General features: G+C 39.4%; 1 protein-coding gene across 2 annotated transcripts in view; it reads right to left on the minus strand.

Annotated features, from left to right (window-relative positions):
* Positions 1-21,187, minus strand: part of Exoc4 (exocyst complex component 4) — a 711,678-nt gene that overhangs the window by 158,558 nt on the left and 531,933 nt on the right. For both annotated transcript variants that reach the window (XM_034519115.2, XM_076913572.1), the window contains exon 12: positions 6,797-6,933. In XM_034519115.2, coding sequence (XP_034375006.1) covers positions 6,797-6,933 — 137 coding nt within the window. The remainder of the gene's footprint in view (positions 1-6,796; positions 6,934-21,187) is intronic.

Here is a 21,187-nt window from a genome sequence, read left to right on the forward strand (position 1 = left end):
AAGAGTTTCTATTGTTGCTATGAAATACCATGACCAAAAAGCAAGTTGGGGAGGAAAAGGTTTATTTGGCTTACACTTCCACATCATAACTGAAGAAGGTCAGGAAAAAAACTCAAACAGGGCTGGAACCAGGAGGCAGAAGCTGAGGTAGAGGCCATGGAGGGGTTCTGCTTACTGGCTTGCTTCCCTTGGTTTGTTCAGCCTCCTTTATTATAGAACCCAGGGCCATCAGCCCACGAGAGGCTCCATAGTGAATTAATTCAGCTTAGGAACCCAAGGGGATCCCACAAGTTGTCGCCTGACGATGATATGAGTACCACAGTATGTGCACATGTGCATACCATCCGGACAGTTAATACATATAATAAGTAGTAGATGGTAAACACATATGTCTCGGGAAATATAAATGTAGAGAGACACCTGAATTTCTCTTGATAAGAGTTCACAATGAACAAAACTGTTCTCATTTCTCCCTAAAACCAACCACTCTACCTGTGTGGAAAATCCTACCCTTACCTATCTCCTCCTCAACACAACTTCAGAGCCTCCCTTTGTCTCATATACCAACAACTTTCTCTATCTACCAGGTGGTCTTCAAGTACAGACATGCATGTATTCCTCTTTGGGAATGACACACCAAGTATAACCTCCACGTGACCATGGTTCTCTAGCAACAACCATGTTCCTGTTGCCCTCTGTAGTGGCACTATCTACAAATTATATTTGTAGCTTATATTTATAATTTCTCTATCTATATTTTCCTTTCTCATCCATGCCATTCTGGTTTGCACACTAATGCCCCACAAGAACAGCTCATGTGATAGTTACCAGCAACCCATTGTGAAAAGACTCCACTCATCCATGCTTTGACTAGACCCTTCAGGAGCAGCTCACCTACTTCATCTCTTTGCATCCTTTTGCTTTGTTCCCACGTTACTTTTTAATTTTTTTTTTTTTTTTTTTTTTTTTTTTTTTTAATGTTTAAATGGCTATTGCTTCTCAGTCTCTTTGACACTTACCCATTTTGCAAACTTCTTCAGTGCAGACTTTTGTCATCTGTGCCATGGCTATCTATACTTATCCCAAGGAGGTTTCACCAAATACTGCAGCTTCGAATACCACTCGTCACCTGACACTTCAAATTTACCTCCCTGTTTACTTGTTCCGGGATCTGCAATGTTCTTTTCCTCAGTGGGACTTTATTCAAAATTTAAAAGTAAAAGGGGAAAAAACTGTGGTGACAGAATATTATTCACATTGGATGTGCATATACTGTATACTGTCTTGGGAAGAGGTTAAAGGGAGAGCTGCATCAAGAGGCTTAGACTTTGCAGTGCACAGTGGCACAAACCTGTAATTCTAGTACTTTGGAGGCTGAAGCAGGAGGATCTTCCTAGGCTACACAGTAAGTTCCACATCTGTTTCTACAACTAAACCAGACCAGACCAGACCAGACCAGACCAGACCAGACCAGACCAAACTAAAAACTAAAAGTACAAGGTCAGGGTGAGAAGCACCTGAAAGAAAAATGTTTCTGAAAAAGCAGATGCTGACAAAAGAGGGCTGTCGTGGGTCAGAAGGGGACTCACCACCATCATTAGTATTATAGCGAATAAGCTGGGCTGCATTTTACTTTCTGAGAAACTGGTGTGAAGCTTGGCATTTCCAGGACCCCCCCCCCCCCCATTTTTGGGAAAGGGATGTTAGGGCAGAGAGGATGTGTGCTGTCTGAAGTCATGTAATGAATAGGTACAAAGCTGGCAAGCACACTGGCTAGTGGGCCTGCTCCTGAGCCAACGCCAGGCCCCCAGCTAGGAACACTGCATAGCACATACACACTCACCTGGCAAGGCTCGCACAAGAGGCAGCCCCTAAGTTCTCAACTTAAGCTTTTTGCTGAATGTTTTCCTATAAAGAAACCAAGCTCAAGATACATGAGACTCTGAGGATAGTTCAGAATTTCTGATGACAGAATGAGGATGCAAAAATATCTCAATAGGCCCAGATGAGGAGTTAAAAATAACATCACATTCAATGGGTGGGTGTGAGATCTTGAATCTATGTTTAGAAAGTTACCACAGTTGAAAAGAGAAAGATGCTTTCACCTTTGTTTCTCTTCCCTGCCCTCGCCAGCCATCAGTAGCCTGGCTGCACAGATCTTACCTCTCTATTTTCCCACCCCATCCCTAACAAGCACTCTCTGATCTCTCACCCCTTCTCTCTCTCCAATCCATCTAGAACGCAGAAGAGCTACAAGATAGGCATAATTATGCTATAATTGTATTTTGAGAGAAAAGTTTTATTTTAACAGGAAGGGTGATATGTAGGAGGAGCTAAGGGGGAAGGAGTACAGAGAGGAAGAGATGGAGTAAGGAGAGGAGAAGATGAAAGAGAGGTGAAGCTAGGTGATGAGAGAGAGAAAGAGTGGGGGGGGGTCATGAAGGCAGATGTTCACGTGTCTCCACCAGTCAAAGATAGTTTATATATCTAGGTTGGGTATTGGGTTACACTTCTGATTGAGCATTATGAAACTTATAAAGCCTTTGATTAACGTTTAAAAAAACTGTATAAAAGCAAAAAGGAAAAGGGGGCATGGGATAGGGGTTTTCTAGGGAGGAAAAATGGGGAAAGGGGATGGCATCTGAAATGTAAATAAAATATCCAATAAAAAATAAATAAAAACAAAAAAGAAAGCAGAAGATCCCCCACAGAGCACCTCCCTGCACCTGCTACACTCCTCTACCTTCACCAATCCTTACTGCCTAACTTTAAAACAGGAACCCCTGAGCCTGTACTCCAGAGCCCCCATCTCACCCACACTCATTCCTGGGTCTCTAGTATTGCCCACACTCATCCACTTGTTCTTCCCTTTCTAATCTCCTAACCTCTTGGATGTTGCCACAGTTCCATCCTACCCTGCTTAGGCTTCTCTGTTTCAATCATGTTCATTCCTCTTCAAACCAGTTCACATCTTTCTGGAATCCTTGCCTGCCTTGATTAGTAATGTAATCCTGTGGCATGGCCCTTCCATGCTTTACTGTGTTTCCTCTCACAACTTGATGTTGTGGATGTATCATTCTATTTCTTTGTCACACACTACTCTTTTTCTCCTTTCCATGACTGGTTAAATCTTTCTACATGCATACATACATACAAATATACAGACACAGACACAGACACACAGACACACACACACACACACAGACACACACACACTGAGTGAGAGAGGGAGAGAGAAAGAGAGAGAAAAAGGGAGAGAGAGAGAAAGGGAGATAGAAAGGGAGAGAGACAGAAGAGAGGGAGGGACAGAGGGAGAGAGAGAGAGAGAAAGGGAGATAGAAAGGGAGAGAGACAGAAGAGAGGGAGAGAGACAGAGGGAGAGAGAGACAGAGGGAGAGAGACAGGAGAGAGGGAGAGAGAGAGAGAGGGAGAGAGAGGGAAAGAGACAGAAGAGAGGGAGAGAAAGAAAGAGAGTGAAAGAGAGAAGGAGAGGTAGAGAGGGAGAGAGAGGGGCATGTGACGGTGCTGTTTTATCATGTAGAGCACACCTCAGTGCAGTCTAGGCTTGGGGGAGTCAGGACAATAAGATGGACAATATCAGGCTAATGACAATGGAGAATAAGACTGGGATGGTTTAGACCCAAAGTATGCCAGATACAGGAAATGTCCCACAACGGACTGGAAATGAACCACAATAACTATGTTCACAAATATGCATGATTTTCATACAATAATTATCTTCACAAATATGCAAGATTTTCATACAATCTTCATAAATATGTGAGATTTTCATATGCAAGGAATAAAAATGATTTCACTCTAATAAAAAGAAGTGGAATTTGAGTATGTGTTTTCAAAAGGAATTGTGGGAGCCTGGCCTCATAATGTTTCTCTGTTTCTTGGTTCAAGATGCAAATTGCTGGTTTCACTGGGCACTTCTGCTCTGATATAAAAGGCTTTGTCAGAGGCTCACAGCAATGAGACCATGTGATCTTGGACTAGCTCCTCAGAAGTGAGCTAAAATAAACCTTTCGCCATGTAGGTTAATTGTCCACATCATTATAGTAACTCAAACCTGACTAATACATACTGGCTTCCAATCACTTCCCATGTTGGGAGGAAATGATGACGAAGGTGCCAAACTCTAGGAACTTAAATCTTCACTGTCAAAACAATTAAAGCAACAATACTATAAAGTATCTATCAGTAGAATTTAGATTCTAGAACCAATTACTTTATTAAAGATTATTTATTATAGTGCAACTATAAGCAATATTCCTCAGCATTATTGTTGGTGAGAAATTACTTTGTGCCAATAATTAGACAGATGTATATTTTATAAAAAAATCTTTAAATTTAATGGTGGTTCCACACAAGCATAAACCACAATGTTATTAAAGCGTTATTTTAAAATAGTTCATTGCTGAAAATTGAAGCTTCAATGTTTAAAATGTTTTAAGATTCTCATTTTGTAGGTGGCACATGGGTACAACCATTTTGAAATTTATTTCCTCGGAAATAGAACACCCTTGGAGTGAGCCAGAAATTCCAATTTCAAACAAATATGTTAGGTCAGTGGCTTCAACAATTTGTGTACCCACTAAAATAATTTGTAAAAGTAAAGTCTCTTCTCCACATATTAAAGCTGATACATAGTTGTTTTGGTATGAATATAAATACTTGTAAAAGTCAGGCCTCTTGGCATATCATAAAAACATTTGTAAAAAATCACTATTTTAAATGTTTCCGAAGACTGGGAACAGAAATATCACGTGTTCTCTTTGAGATGCAGAATCTTTACAATTCAAATCCTGGGATGTAGAGGGTAAAAACGTGGTTACTTGAGCTGTGTGTGGAGTGGGAAAAGGGGGTGTTTGCTCAAGGACATAATCTCCATCAAACTCAACATATTTGTAAAAATTGCCTGGGTGTAGTGGCTCATGTCTTTAATCCCAGCATTCTGGATACAGAAGCAGGTGGATCTTTGAGTTTGATGCCAGCCTTCTCTACAGAGCTGAGTTCCAGACAGCAAGGCTACACAGAGTAACCCTGCTTTGAAAAACCAAACTAAAGCAAACCAAACCAACATCTGCCCACAATCTGCTTAGTAGATTTTTAAATGTTCATATCACATTAATATGTTATATGAAGTTACAGATATATCAATTAGTTGATTTAATCATCACAAAGCTGAACCCTGAAACATCTCATTGTTTCCTAAGTAGCTTCAGTTACTACTATTCAAGTAAAAAAAAAAAAAAAAAAAAATGTACTTAATGGAATTTCAATCTCACACGGATTTGAAATATCCCATTGGATGTTTATAAAGATACTAAAAGCCCCATTTATGGAGCTTTTCTTTTTCCTAATTTGAATACCATTTGTATTTTATTTCTTCACTAAGTTTTATTGTATGGAGTACATATTTATGCTTGAAACATTTACTTACTATGGTGTAATTTTTGGCAAAGCAAATTTGTATACAGTTGTTTTAAAATTAAAATTTACATTTTCTTTACCACAAGAATATATTTTAATATTTTTGAATTACCATGATAATTGTTTGGTCTGCAACTGAACACAAAAATATTATTAGTGTATTTTTTTTTATCTAACATATAGATATTTTGATGAATACAAAAAGTAAATATTGTTAGGAGCACAACTCAATGGGATATGGGCTTTTTAAATTTAACTGAGGCATGAGACAATCGATAAATAATACTTCCTGCTGGAATGAGGGAGGCTTGCATTCATGGGAGTGATGTCACTCTTTCAGATTCCTGTTTTTTCTTACTCCTGTAGAACTCTCAGAACATCTACATGTCAAAATCTTGTTGTCTCAGACCCTTTATTGGTCAGTGTCCCTCTTCCTAGGTAACATTATCTCCCACTACTTCCTACTTAGGCAATTCTTACTGTCTCCTCCCAGTGCCTGGCCACTGTGTTAGTTTGCCCTTTCCTTTATTACAATGTCTTGATGAATCTTTCTACTTCCATGAATGTCATCTGTCCAGTACATATGTCACCTTCTGCAAACTCATTCCTGTCTGTAATCACTTTTCTCTGGAATTTCTTATAGATTGTGACTATGCATTATACTGTCCCTCCCCATCCTTAATTATATGTCACATATAATTTAGTATTCTATTCTAATTCTCTTTTTTCTGCCATTATTTCAAGTCTTGCCAACCAGGCCATAATTTGTTCCTATTATTAATTTTCTACATGAAGTGCTATGATCTTGCCATGAGCTCCACATGATGTGCTGAACCCAGAAAAAAGAAATCTGAGGCCTAACAGGTTTCAAGTTCATACCAGAGTTTTTCTCTCTTCAACTCATGCTAAAACCAGGTGTAATTGTCCTTTTCTGACAGTAGGCGGCCTTCAGATCAGTGTCAGTAGGAATGTGTTTGTAAGAATGAGAAATACTTTATATGATAGAACATTAGGAGTTTTAAGTCGCTCTACTATCAGGATTGTTTCACTCACCAAGGGGACTAATCAAGACCTGAAGTTTCCTTGAGGAAGACACATCTTGTACTTCTAGGTTTCAATGGAAATCGGAGCTGACCCCTGACCTGAGCCATCCTGGCCATCTTAAGTGTCCCTGCCCCTCAGCTCTTTTCATTGCCTTTGTCAGTGTGACTGTGTAAGGACCTAACATAGAATCTCTATGATGCTCTTTGTTATCAGGCCCTTTGACAAGCTCAGGGAAGTAGGCATGAAAGGCAGTGTTGCCAGGCAGAGCCACTGCCAGGCTCACACTGAGTCAGCATCTCCAGTAGTGCCCTACCTGTAGGCTGTGGAGCACGTGTCCTTGTATTCCTGGAGCTTTACACACACCATGTTGAGGAACTGATCTGAATACGCACTCAAATCATGCATCAGGTTCATGAGGTCTTGAACTGTCTTCTCCACGATGATTGTGCTCTAGAAATGAATAAAAAAGAGAGGACAGAGAAACCATGAGATGTCTATTTAGAAATAACATACAGGACAAGCAAGGACAACTGAAAAGAATGTGACAGCACTCGAATTCCTGAGGGTCCGTGGCACTTAAAAGTATGGATTAAAATCAACAACCAAATAAATATCTCTCACAGAGCTAGTCTTTCAAAGACCTGAAAGGCATTTTCTCAGAAATGGCACAGGATAGGGATTTTTCAAAAGATTTTGTGGACTTCATGGCATCTGCAGATGAGTCTGTATGCTTTTTTTTTTTAATTTATTTTTTAATGGTCCTGGGGATGGAAACCAGGACTTGGCATTTTCTCCCTGAGCAGCATCCCCATTCCTTGCTGGTTTTGAGACAGAGTTTTCTATGTAGCTCAGGTAGACATTGAACTCATGAGACAGCCCAGAACGGCTCACATTAATGACCCTCCTGCCTTCATTTCCTATGCGCTGGGATTATAGGCTCCTGTTACCACTACTGGAACTTCTTTTTGGTTTTAAGAAAGAGTGTTCATAGTGAATAGAAGCTGTAGTTATCAACTTCTGGACTTATTACTACTTGAGTGAAGATCTACTAGAGGCAGTGAAAGGAAAAAGGCTTCCATGATTTGTTTTAAATTTCAAAACCACAGCTGTATTAAGAACAAGTAACATTTGGGTCATCTCTTACAGCTTGCATGGTGTTTGCAGCATGTGCTGTTTCATTTCAAAGTCACATAATACTCATGGTTATCATGAGTGTTTACAGGGTTCTTAAGTCCGGGGGCACAACACTAAGCACTTCACTTGCTTTAACTTCGTTAACCCTTTCCTGTAATTACTGTTGGTGAAAAGAGGAGTAAACAGGCTGAGAGAGATGAAACAGGAAAGCAAGGGCTCCAGGCTCTGCTCATTTTACCTGCTATTCTGAGTTCGTACCACATCCCATTATTTTCCATGAGTTCACTGTGCTACTATATCTACTGCCATGAGAACCAACGGAGATAGCCAGCTTCCTGAGAGAAAGGCTACTTTTGCTCAGTTTGGAGGTTTCCAATCATAATTTACTGGCTGGGTTGCTTTTGGCCTGTGCTGAAGTTGCACACGATGGAATCACATGGTGAAACTAAACTGTTCAAGGCATGGTTGGAGCCTAAGAGAAGAGATCACTGCTGGGCTCTACAGTCTCCTGCAAGGACATGCCCTCAGTGGACTGGAGACAGCCCATTCTACCTGACTCTTGAAGCCTCAGCAGCCTTCAGTAGCTCTTTTCAGAGGCAGGGTCTTGAGGGCAAGTCCAGAGGCAAATGACGGCACTACGGTCAGCATAGGTGAAGAAGGGCACACATAGACTATGACTTTATCGAACCAAAGAACTTCCAAACTTAAAAATAATAAAACCATCTTAAAGCTAGAGCACCATGCAGCAAGTTAGTGTTACTTCTGAGAAGAGGAACATTCAATACATTCTAAATCTTTGAGAAGAGATTCAGCCTTTTAAACCATTATTTCATGACTCTCGCAACAAGAGCAGAATTACACTGAAGTAAATATTAATCGCATGCCTAGCAGTCTAGAATCCTTTTGGTCAATAAAGAGTTTGCTATATATTTATTAGAATAAAATCACACGGGATACAATGGAGTTAGTCACAAAAGTAAATATTAAAAAATACTTTGTACAGTCTCACAGTGACCTAGGAAAGAATCAAAGAAGCATTTTATTATGCTTAACAATATACTATAGAGACAGGATTTTAGATAATTTTTCCCAGAAAATAAAAAGATCAGATAAAAGTAAATACAATGGAGGATTAGCTTGAATTATGAGTTACAGTTGTATGCTTATTTGAGATGATTTGATGGTAGAGGCGTCTGTCTCCTATGCCTTCCCCTCCCCTTCTCATTCCTACTGAAATAATTAGAAGGAGAGAAGAAAGGAACATTATATTATGTAAGGCAAACCTCATAGGAAACCAAATTACAGTCTCTATAGAATCCTCACAAGTTCAACTTCCTTTTCAGTATTGATTTTGAGATTAAAGCACTGCAGCCTCACCCTGATCTATAATCCCATTCCTCTGTATTTGTGTGTGACTGACAGGAATTGATTCCGCCTGGCTACATGTCCCCATGTTAAGCATCTAAAATCCTCATCCCAATTCAGAACACAGGATATGCTACAAAATGTGGACAGCAATTAAGAAAGCAGAGGAGCTCAGCCATGCTCACAAAGCCTGCTTCAATTCTGAAGCATAGAAGATGAGCATGAGGAGAAAGGGCCTGGTTCTATCCTCAATTACACGACTGATAATCAGCTTCGGGTAGCTTGGGTAGCCCCTTCCTTTCCTATGACTCAATTTAGTCCACTAATAACAAGGCTAATTTGATTGCTCCTTTATTGGCCCACATGACTCATGTATTCAATCTGGGCATTGGTACGTTGACACTGGCTGAATTAGTAGTGTAGAACTGTTCTCAAGCTTTTGCAGGTGTGTCTGGCCTTCACAACTAGATTATCAGCTTCTCAGAAGTGACTGACATGCTGCTTTTCCTCTTATTCATCTCCCATCCTTCCTTCCACGTGCTCATCACATGGCAGCATATTCAGAACTAATAAAAGAATGCTTGCATAGGAAATGTAAAATCTTCTCACTGAAAGTCACATAGGCAAGGGATATGGGAATCAGGCACTTGCAGCTTGCAATCTCTTTGGGAGAGGGAGGTTTGTTCTATATCTACTGCAGTGATTTTGGGTAATGAGAATGGAATTGACAGAGGAGAAAGGATGACTGAATAGTCTCTGGAGGTGAAGGTTTTGGAGGTGAGCAGGAAATACCAGCAGGGACTAACGAGAAAGGCACAATTTAATTCCAATGGCTGTGCTCGACATGGCCCCTATGTGATGCTATATGATTACATACAATTTCCGAGCTATTTGCTTGGTTTACCTTGTCACCACAGCACTCTGGATAATCAATCACTATATTCTCTTCAAGGAAAATGAAACTGCACTCTGCAAAATGATGGGAATTTTTATGGGGGAAAAAGGTCTACCTTTTGCAAGAAGTTATAACAATTTCCAAATCAGTGGTTCTGACAGATAAATGCTAGAAGTATTAAATTTCAACAAGGTCAGTCCTGCTTTTATTTGTTTGATTTTTGTAAGCATCATCATTGGTTTACCAGGTATCAATGTAGAAGTTTGCCAATGTGAGTATAAGGATTTGATAATATGGAAATGTGTTTTCATTCATTATAATTGCTATTAAACACACTTTAAATGATTTATATTTGTTTAGGAACAGCTAAGTTCACAGTTCTTATAACCTCTTAGCAGGTAATAAAGTCTGAGTATGGCAAAAATAAGGAAAAAAAAGTCCCAAGACCATGAATGAAATGAGAAGCTGCCGTGAAACATAACAACTGATGTTCTGACAGGGACACGAGTAGCCCAACGTGACAGTGGGTATGGAAACCAGCTGTGTTCTGTATTGAAAAGAATCTATGTGGCTGACATACACAGAGGCGGATGTTCACAGCTAACCATCAAACTGATCACAGGGTTCCCTTTGGAGAAGTTAGAAGACTGAAGGAGTTGAAGGGGCTTGTGGCCCCATGGGGAGAGTGACAATACCAACCAACCAGAGCTCCCTGGGTCTAAACAGCTAGCCTGGGAACACACATGGAGGGACCCATATCTCTAGCTGTATTTGTAGAGGAGGATGGACTTGTGGGGCATCAGTGGGAGAGGAGGGCCTTGGTTCCTTGAAGGCTGGATGCCCCAGTAAGGGGGAGAATTCGGGGGAGGAAAGGTGGGAGTGGGTGGATGGGTGGGGGCACACCCTCATAGAAATAGGAGGAGGGAGGATGGGTTAAGGGGTTTCTGGAGGTGGGGAATGGGGAAAGGAGATAACATCTGAAATGTAGACAAATAAAGTACCCAATAACAAAAAAGAAAAGAAAACAAACAAACAAACAAAAACAGATAATGGAACTGGCTATGGCAGTCGAACATTTGAGACTTTTTAGGCCACTGTTTGCTAAAATTGGGCTTCATAAATAAATATAGATATTACTATTATAGAAAATTGGCTCCATGCTCAAATGCTTTGGAAAATAAGACAAAGAAAACTGAAATCGTTCTATACTATAGGGAGACTTGAAAGCCTTCATATATTAATGCTACCATGACTCTTCCAGAAATTACATGTAGTAGGCTAACTTTATTCTAATTAATGGACTTAAAAAAACTCAAACATAAAAACATTTGTCATAGACCATCCGTTTTCATTTGCTGACAATGTATTTGTAGGCACATTTTCTGCAACAAGTAGATCTTGTAACATGCTTGGACATGCAGAGGTAGAATTTTAAGGCTTCTTTCCCCATCCACTCATTTCTCTTCCTATAATACAAACCTGCTTAGTTTTGGTTCCTCTATTTCCCAAGGCTTCTCTCCAGTTTAATGCACATTCCTTGCTTAACCATACTAGGTTACCAGTCATCTCATACTTGCATCCAGCCAACGCCCTGCCTCTATGCCTTCGTGCCCCTTAGATCTTTCTGTCTACAATGCTCTTCCTGTGTCATGAATCCCTTTCTTGATGCATTAGCACATGTGTTAGCCACTTTAAGTGATTTCTTCTGTGGGCTCTGATAATCACTGGTTCACTTGGCTGTCCCTCATATCACTAACACTGGGCCCATATAGCTAACACAATGTAGGTTATTTATAAATTGTATTCAATGAAGTAATATATAGTACTTTCAGAAGGGGGTAGCAAAACCAAAATCACACCCCTCTACATACCCCCACGTGAACAATCATTGATGAGAACAGTTAGAATAGTAGACTCCCTTCAAGGGGGTAGATTGTGATAGGGAAGCAAAGGATCTTTTAGGTGCTGGATATATTTGGAATGAGTAGCTACTGCATGAATAAAAGCACAAACATTCTTTGTACTTAAGATGACTATCCCTTACGATGTGAAGTTTAACAGAATAGGAAACAGTTTTAAGTTTTAAGTCATATTTGATCATGTTTCTCACTGCCTTTAAACTCTTCAGTGGGACAGGCCATTGTTCTTCAGATAATACAAAAGGCTCTTTACATGGCTTCCATTTTTCACCTCTAGACTCCTACCATGACCACCCCTGATCTGCAAGGTTCAGCTATGCTGGACTCCTTTCAATCACCCGTGACTATTTCAGGGTCTTATTATTGCCTAAAATGCTCTGTCCCTTTGCCTGGAAAACATTTTCTTATCTTTCCAACCTGAGGGAGGACATTCTCCCTTCTGTGCTGTAAGATTCTTTCTAAGCCCATACTGAAAGGGTAGGGGGGTTTTCTACTAAAAATAGCCAGAACATTTTAGATTTGTCTTCTATAACATTTCCATGCTTCCAATTGCTCTTCTAATGGCCCATAAGATTTCTGTAAAAAGACAGAATATACAGGACCTGACACACAAAAGGTGCTCAGTTCAGTAAGCTCCTTAACTCCAGTCTATACAATGATTCTCCTCCTCTGAGGAAGGAAAATGACAAGTATGTAATTGAAAACGTATTCTGAAGTTTGTTTCTCAATAAAAACATACCTACAGCAAAACCAAGAAATGACCAACAAAAAAATTGACCATTCAAAGAGGAACAAAAAGTAAATCTATAATACAATGAGATGCTGCAGAGCAAGCCAAGGTAAAAGACCGACAGAATAACAGATTAGTGGTACACTTGAACAGTACTAGGGAGCATGGAGAAACTGTTGAGTGGAACTGGGCAGTTACAAAAGAGTGTTTAACATCTGATTCGATGGGGAGAAGCTCAGGATTAAAGGTTATCAGTAGAGACACTGTTAGAACAGAAGCCATTTGTGCTAGACAAGTGTGTGTGTGTGTGTGTGTGTGTGTGCATTTGTGTGTGTGTATATATCCACTCACTGCATAAACAAACAGGTACTCCTTCAAGAAGCTCTCAGATTGGTCTGCCCCTCCCCATGCCTTTCTGGGTATGTTGTGGTAATATTTAAAAAATGGGGCTCCACAGGCCAACCATATAAGCGCTGGTGGCTCTGCTTAGCTCAGGTCACATGTGTCAATACTAGACCTGCAAGACCCCAGCTCAGACCAGCCAGATGCACTTGACCTGGCACTCACAAGATGCAAGCATGGTGGTACTCTGCCAATCCACCATGCTGTCTCCACAAAGCTTGACTGAGCCCCCGATAATACTCGCCATCCACGAAGTACCCAATAGAAATGAGACTCTAAAGCTTAATATTATCCAAAGGCCTTATATAATTGGAAATGTTCAATTAACAAGATGTCCACACAATTAACTAACCTAGATATGAATAACTACCTGAGACTGCTAAAGACACCTGGACATCTCCAGCCATCATCTCTCCTCTCCTCCCTCCTTCATCTCCTTGTTCCTCCTCTTCCTCTCTTTGCTCCTCCCACACTAGCTCCTCCCAAATTACTGAGCTTTATTGTAAAATGTAGTGGGGGTAATATCCTGCTACATGGGTGTCCTGTTTTAATGTCTTTTGTGTTTTTAAATGTGAAGCTACAGCACAATTATTGAAACAATTACTGCTGACCACCAGGTAAGAGCTGTCTAGAGATTAAGGAACATTCATTAAATGGAAAACTATCTTTCCTGTGTGTGACACTGGACTTAACTGAAGAGTCAAGGCCAAAAACAGGACAGAATTCTTACTTACTAGCAGTTATGGATGGATAAATGAGTTCATCCAAAATGCAGCAGAGGTATAAAAAAGAGTTAATAGCACTGAGGCAGATGGTTGGACAGTGTTAAGAAAGAAGGATTTGCAACTGAATTGAGTGCCAAAATAGCAGTTTTCATATGCTGAACAAGAGTAGTAGTGAAGACCTTGAGGTTAGTGAAACAGTGTATACATGAACTAAAATTGGATTCAAGGATCTGACTGGTCCTTTGTGATGGGGAGGAGGGAAGAGGGAGAGTGAATGTGTCAGAAGAGCAGGCTGAGAAGCATTCAGAAGCCAAATCTTTTATAAAGTATATATGTATAGAGGACAGAACACTTTGAAAATCTCTCTTCTAAAAACATGATGCAGCAAATGAATCCATTTTGATGTCACTAGTCACCTGATGACCTACTTTAAATGTAGACCTGTAGTGTAGTCAAAGAGAAGTGCTTCATCAGGCTGAAGAATTAAGCAGGATGTGTAATTGCCTCAGGAAAAAAAAATGATGTACAATTTTAGAGAATCAGAAAAATACTAGATTTCTGTAGAATTCATATAAGTAATTACACAAGCTTATTTGCTCTTTAAAACCTTGGAGAATGAGACTGAGATGGCTCAGTCTGATGACCTCAGCTTGATTCCTTCTTAGCTTTTAGGGAGTCTTGTTCTGATACATAACGTGCTCAGGGATTAGCTGGAGCTGAATTTTCAAAACATAATTCCTTAATTACAAATGCTATTCCTAATTTCTTGTTTGGCTTTTAGTATTTTCAGAGTGGATGTTTCTCAACTGCAGCTGTTCTGGAGTGTGGAAGTGCTCCAGGATGCTGTAATCGCTGTAAGTAAATTCTTCTGAGATGAATAGAAGAGGCCATAGATTCAACTTTGAAAGCATATAGAAAACTGATCATGATATTTGGAATAATTTAAATCTGTGCCATGACTTTGACTTTATGATTAAAGTGAGAAGGCAGCACAGGAAAATGAAATATTAAGTTTTACATTAGTAATTGTTTTTGAGAAAATAACAGATATTTCATTATTCTTGCATATCAATATAATTTTATTTTGTTAAATGATATGTAGGGGAATAGTATAGTAGAAGCTGCTGACCAATCTTGATTTCTCAATCAAACAGAATAACAGTCATTATGAGATACTTATAAGTTTGACTCCCCTTCAAGTAACACCCTGAGGCCTCTTGATTATTTATTTACTTTACATGAACTCTTCCTCTTAGAAAATGACAACAGGTCAACCTTGGCCACTGGTATTAGCTTAGACTTTCCATGCTACTGAAGTATTTTATACTTGGAGAAGATCATCAATAAAATATCGTTATAATAAGACACTTTCACTTCAAATAAAACAGAACACCAAAATAGCACCAACAAAAACCAGACATAAGGAAAAAGTACTGAGAAAGAGGACTAGCAAGAACAACAGACTGTAAACAACAAGGCAGATACTCCATGTCCCGCAGAGGAGACAGAAGAACCTGGAGGGTTTCCTCCAACCATCAGTGTCTTCTAGAGATGGCCTTCACAGCTGCGTCTTACTAAACACTCTGCCCAGAGGGCTTACTAGTCCACATTCTACAATGAAAATAAATACATTTTGGAAGTCCCCTTGTTAGTTTCTTACCATAACAAATACTGGATTTTTAAAGCTAACTTATTCAAAAGGGAAAAATAAAGCAGCAGCAAAAAAGCAAAATGACTTGAAAGGGAACTGTCTAGACACATTTACGGAGAACAGAGAGATCCTGAAAGACAAATTCTGACCCTTAGAGATCTCAAGTGCCAAAAACTACTATTCTTTTCTCTTATTATGGAAATAACTACAAATGTAAATACAATTTATGCTAAGATAAAAATAGGGATTGAAAGATGAGCAAACTATCTTTCACCATCCAGTACTCACTGAGACGGTGTCAGTTATGTGCCAGGCACTATCACACTATGCTGTAGGATGTAGCAGTGCCACAGTACATACACACAGGCACACAGATTTCCTATCTTTTTGAGGTTTAACTTTTAAAGAAAAGTTTGAAACAAACCAGAAGATTATAGTGAACTCTACATACTTTATATGCATTGTCTTAATAAACTTATGATAATCTTACTCAGTCATCAACAAGGTACATACTAACATTCTATTTTATAGATGAAAAAAATGAGGTGCTAGGTTCTACAAGGTACACTGACACACAAATACAAATAGTTCCATCTAGTATTTAAGCCCAAGCAGCCTAAATACACAGCCCATCTCTAATCACTGTTTTTGTTACTTCTACTGAACTGTAAATGAGGGGCTAATGGCTTTGGTAATCTATGGTGCAATGTTCAGCAAGGTGAAGATGACTGGAGGATGTTTGCAGAAGGTTTATACAACCTTTACAACTGTTATAGTGATTTGGTGAGGTCAGGCTTTCAGAAAGCTATGAACACAGGGTAAGGAAGGGGAAGAGAGACAGTCGCTGGAAACATGTCATGAAGGAAGACGTGACATATGCAACTCAGTAGGTGCACAGGATAGGCAGGAAGGCTATCCTGTTACATGTAATGGATGTTACATTTGGCTAGCCTTCTGGAGGCATGGACCTTCAATACCAGTAGCCAGGGGTCTGTTCATGGATAGCTCAAGTCCTCTGTTAGGCTCTCTTCTCTCTTTTTATTTTACCCAAACTATGGCCTTTTAATTCACCAGGAATTGATACCTAAGATGAAAAGACAGACTGAAAGAGCACAGGACTAAGATTACTTCAAATTGGGTCTTAGCATAATTTCCCCTGTGCTGCTATCAACATAACCACAGCATTTTCTAACACTACTCTTCCTGTTCCTGAGAACACTGAACACTGTAAATATATCTCATGTAAGATCCTAACAGATTGTGAGAAAGTAGAACAGTCATTAGCTTCCCCATTTTATAGGAAGTCTAACACTCAAAGCAGTTTACAGTTAGAAGATCTGCAGAGGATGCCAGAACATCAAGCTGCCACCAAGGGTGCTGGGACATGCTTTTATTTCTTTACATTTCTTACATTCTCAAGCCACTCTGACTAGACTCTGTCATGTGAAAAAGCATCTGTAATCACAGGAGCTTGTTCCTTAAGGTAGCAATATTACTCAAACATTTTATGTGATTTTTGTCCTTTGAAAGATTAAGACATCCTCAACCATTTCTGTTAGAGCCAACTAACAGAACCAAGAATTCAGAGCAGATCTTTTACTGTCCTCCTGTTAGCAGAGGTGGGGTGCTGAGCAGGAGGTTCCGGTGACTTACACTGGGACATGATTCATTAGGGAAGAGTTGTAAATATATAAATCAACATGTCAGAGGAGGAAGACAGGGTGGACCCAATGGGAGTTGCATACAACATACAAATTTGTTCCATTCTGTGCAGGCTCGCCTGTCTTTGATGGTTCATACCATATAATAATCAATTATGCTGACAAGCTTCACTACAAATTCTTTCAGCTTGGGTTACTCAGGTCCCTCTGAGGTGAGATGTGGAGCCCTCTGAGGAAGAGAAGGAATGGGAAGCTTGGCTTCCAGTAAAAATGGAACATATGGACCTGTTCAGGGCAGAGAGCATGTGAGCAAGTGTGCAATCATCCACACATGCAAGGAGAAATTTATTCAAGGGGAGACTACAACCCAAATATGCTCCACACTAGGAGTTAAAACATCTGAGGACTAATGACTTCTAAAGTTGCAACTCATTAAAAAAAAAAAAATCTGGTAGTTGTAGCCCAGAATTCTACTTCACTCTAGGAACAAACTTAACTATTCTATATGACTTTTTCATGTTGGACAAATCAGAATGTGTTGCAGCCATCCCAAAATTGAAAGACTAGCCAAGAGGAGAGCTGGGCTCCCAACGTGATTTTCCTGTTGACTGACTCAGGAGAGTTGAGTGAGCATTTGTCCCTTTCTTCATTTGCAAGGATTAGGATATTCTTCATGACCCAGGATGACATCTCCAGCCACCCATGGTAACAGAAACATCAGTTTTAGGTCATCTTCTAAGTTTTGGTCCATGCCATTCATACTTCTCTTTGTTAGGCTTTAGCTACTGGACTGCATTATTTGTGAGGAGATGAACCAAAAATTAGCTTGGAAATCCCCATGATGCATCCCAATGAACTAAAGTCCAGGGCATCCTGCCAAAGCCAGTGTGAAAAGAACAGTAATAGAACCACCTACACACTGCCCAGGGAGGCAGCTTTCCTACAGTGCATGAGAATAGTAAGTGGTTAAAACACAGACTATTGTGGCTTTGAAGTACTTCCTTCTAAGACAGTTTTCACACAGGAAACACCTACACCCCTGGGAAAGATACAATTTTTAAGATGTACAATGCTTTCTAGATAGTGGGATTTCACTAACCAGAAAAAAGACAGATGAACAGAGATCTAACCTTTTATTTTATTAAGAGAAATTCCTAAGTTCTTGAAACAAGATAAAACATAAAAATCCATAATATCACTGTTTATAAAGTTGTGAATGTTTTAATGCCTTGAATGGGAAGACTAATTCTGCCCAAGGAAATAAACTAATGCTAAGTCTCTCTCTTTCACCTTCACTCACTGATTTTCTGTGGCTCACACTTGGATTGAAAGGCCTGATAAGTGAACTGGCCTCTGGGGGCCATCATCACTCTAGGAGTAAGGCTTTAGGCATCAGTAGTAGAGTAAACTCTGCAGACACTGTGTCCCATACGACATATGCCAAGCACAAAGTTCAAATACTGTTTTTGAGTGTTTTTAACATTGGCTTTTAAGCCCCCATGATGCTAACTTAGGTTTCATATTCTCACTACACTGTACATGAGACTGGAAACAGACTCAGAATTTCAAAAGTAGGGAACATAAACTGCACAAAGACTCAGCTGTCATTATTTTGTCTTTGGTTTGCTAAGTACAAATATTTAAAAATACAACATTAGCACAAAATTCAAACGCATTAAATGAAATTGTTCGGCAACCTTTTACTGTGGGGAACTTAGGAGGAGGCACTTTGAGAACATGCACATATAATTTGGAGAGAAAATTCTAATGATTCATAAAATTACCATGGTTCCCATGTAGCTGAGAACAATAGAACCCACAGCAAAACACAGACTGAGCATTCAAATCATTATAATGGCCTTTCAGTTTTTCTTTTAAACTCCCTGCTCCTGTTATCACTTGAATTATTTTTTAAATGAAAAGTAGAATGCCCTTGCAGCCCATTTTCTCTCTTTATTGTTTCTCTTTTATCCTAAGAATGAGGTAAAATTAAGAGCCTGGATCACTGGAGATTTCCAGATGGTCAGACAAATGAGTGCGCTGGCTCCCGGACTTGCTCTTTTCAGAGACACAGACACCCATCTTGCACTCTGTCTCCATGGCATTGTGCAAAGCACATTTGATTTAGAATAAGTACCTTACATTAGTGACAACTGAATTTCTTCCTTTAGTAAAACCTAAAATTGATTTAATTGCTGAAATCAAAATGGGAATTTTCTAAGCATTTTGAAAAATGTTCCTTTAGGGCTTAGAGTGTGGCTTAGAGCTTTCCTAGCAAACATGATGTTCTGAGTTCAACACTTAGATGGGGGGTGGGAGTCAGGGCTAACATATTCTTTATTTCCCAGGTACACATATTTGAAAGAAAATATTAAAGTTCATGTTATAGATTTTAATTTTGTGATATATTCTGAAATATAACCCATTTTCTTCTTATTTGTCTCCATTCCTAATGGCTACATTTTTTTAAATTTCATTTACCTTTCTACTAGCTCCCAGTAGTTATTATTCTGCTACAACCTCAGGCAGTTTCCTTCTTCTTTGATTTACACACGTTTCATAGTACAGTCCTTGACTCTTACTACTCAGTAATCTGGTGGACAGGAGAACAACTGCCAAATATTTATTCATGTTATTTGAGACAAAGTCTCACTTTATAGTCCAGGCTAGCCTTGAACTCATAATCTCATGTCCTAGGCTTCCTAGGCTGTATGTATGAGCCATCACATCCAATTTACAAGTACTTACTTCATTAAGTAAATAGGCATGTATTGCTCATTGTAGTGTTGAAATTTTTCTAGTATTTTAAAAATTAAATAATCTCTCATAATAACCCAATGAAGTAAAGATGCCTGATCTATACATGGATAATGAGACTAAGACTATGAAGTCAGTAAGAAGCTCACAATATTTCTGAGAAATTTAGACCCAGCACTTGGGGGGCAGGAGTATGACTAAAACATACCCTGTAGTAGTTCCTTTCCTCATTGGTGTGGCCAAACACCTGACAAGAACCAACCTGCAAGAGAGATTTTGGCTCATGGTTTGAAGGGGCATAGTTGACATGGTGAGGATAGCATCCTGCCTGCTAACATCTCAGTGGACCAGGAATTCCACAAAGAATAGGAATTCCCAACATTCAACTGTCTTTCTCTTTTCTTTCCTTTTTATCTCGTTAAGACCACAGCCCAAGGCATGGTGCTGCGTACATTACAGGCAGTTCTTCAACCCTTTGTTAACTCTCTGTGGAAACACCTTTACTGATGGCCCAAAGCTATGCCTCACTAATGTCCTATGTTTCTTTCGTCTTTATTAAAATTGTAACTAAAACATAAGTATATCATTTCCCCTTTCCCATTCCTCCAGTAAAATCTCTGATATTACCCTTCCCTTAAATTTTTTAGTCCAAACAAGTAAACAATGAAAATTAATCATCACCACCACAGAAAGCAGATTTGAGATACTTCATAAAACATCATATTTATAGTGAGTCAAAATGATAAAACTACTTAAAATAATAAATATGACTGGGAAATGTAATGACGGTAATTTATGTAAAACATTGGACACAGAATTGAGAACACTCTCATGGCAAGCTCTGAGATAGATAAAATAAACCACAGAAGCTAACTAGTGACAGTAAGAGTGGACAGTCTGCCAAATGTATTGAAGTTTCCCAAGTCAAGGCTGGGGTCCAGCACCAGCATGGTCAGGCAAGACTTTCACACTCGCATTTCCCTAACCTGCTTCATGATGTCTGAGTATCACTTGCGTACAAAGAGATGTGAGAGGGAAAAATCTTAATAGAGAAGATTCTGCCTAATTCTTCTCTTGCTTAGGGTTTTACTTGAAAATGAGTCAACCAAGGAAGTACATTAAAATATTTTTGACCTGCAGTTCTTTCTGTAGTTTTTACTGAGTATAGTGCAATGTGGAATTTATGTATAAAACACTTATCAAATGCATGTTGGACTGAAAGATTAGGGCAAGGTTCATAGCATTACTCCAAACTGTCAAATAATGAACTGTTTTGCTAATTAACACCTGGACATATAATTATAACTGGCAACTCTACATTGCAGAGTGCCTTAGGTCGAAAAGCTTGCCAGCTTCCAGATCCCAAGTGGCAAGATATGGCCTGCAGTAGAGTTAGTGAATTCAGTTCTCACCTTGGTAACTGCACAGCGGAGGCAGAGTAGTTGGCTTGGTTTAAGGGGTGCCA

This window comes from Arvicanthis niloticus, chromosome 15, assembly GCF_011762505.2.
Source record: "Arvicanthis niloticus isolate mArvNil1 chromosome 15, mArvNil1.pat.X, whole genome shotgun sequence".
NCBI classification, from domain to species: Eukaryota; Metazoa; Chordata; class Mammalia; order Rodentia; family Muridae; genus Arvicanthis; species Arvicanthis niloticus.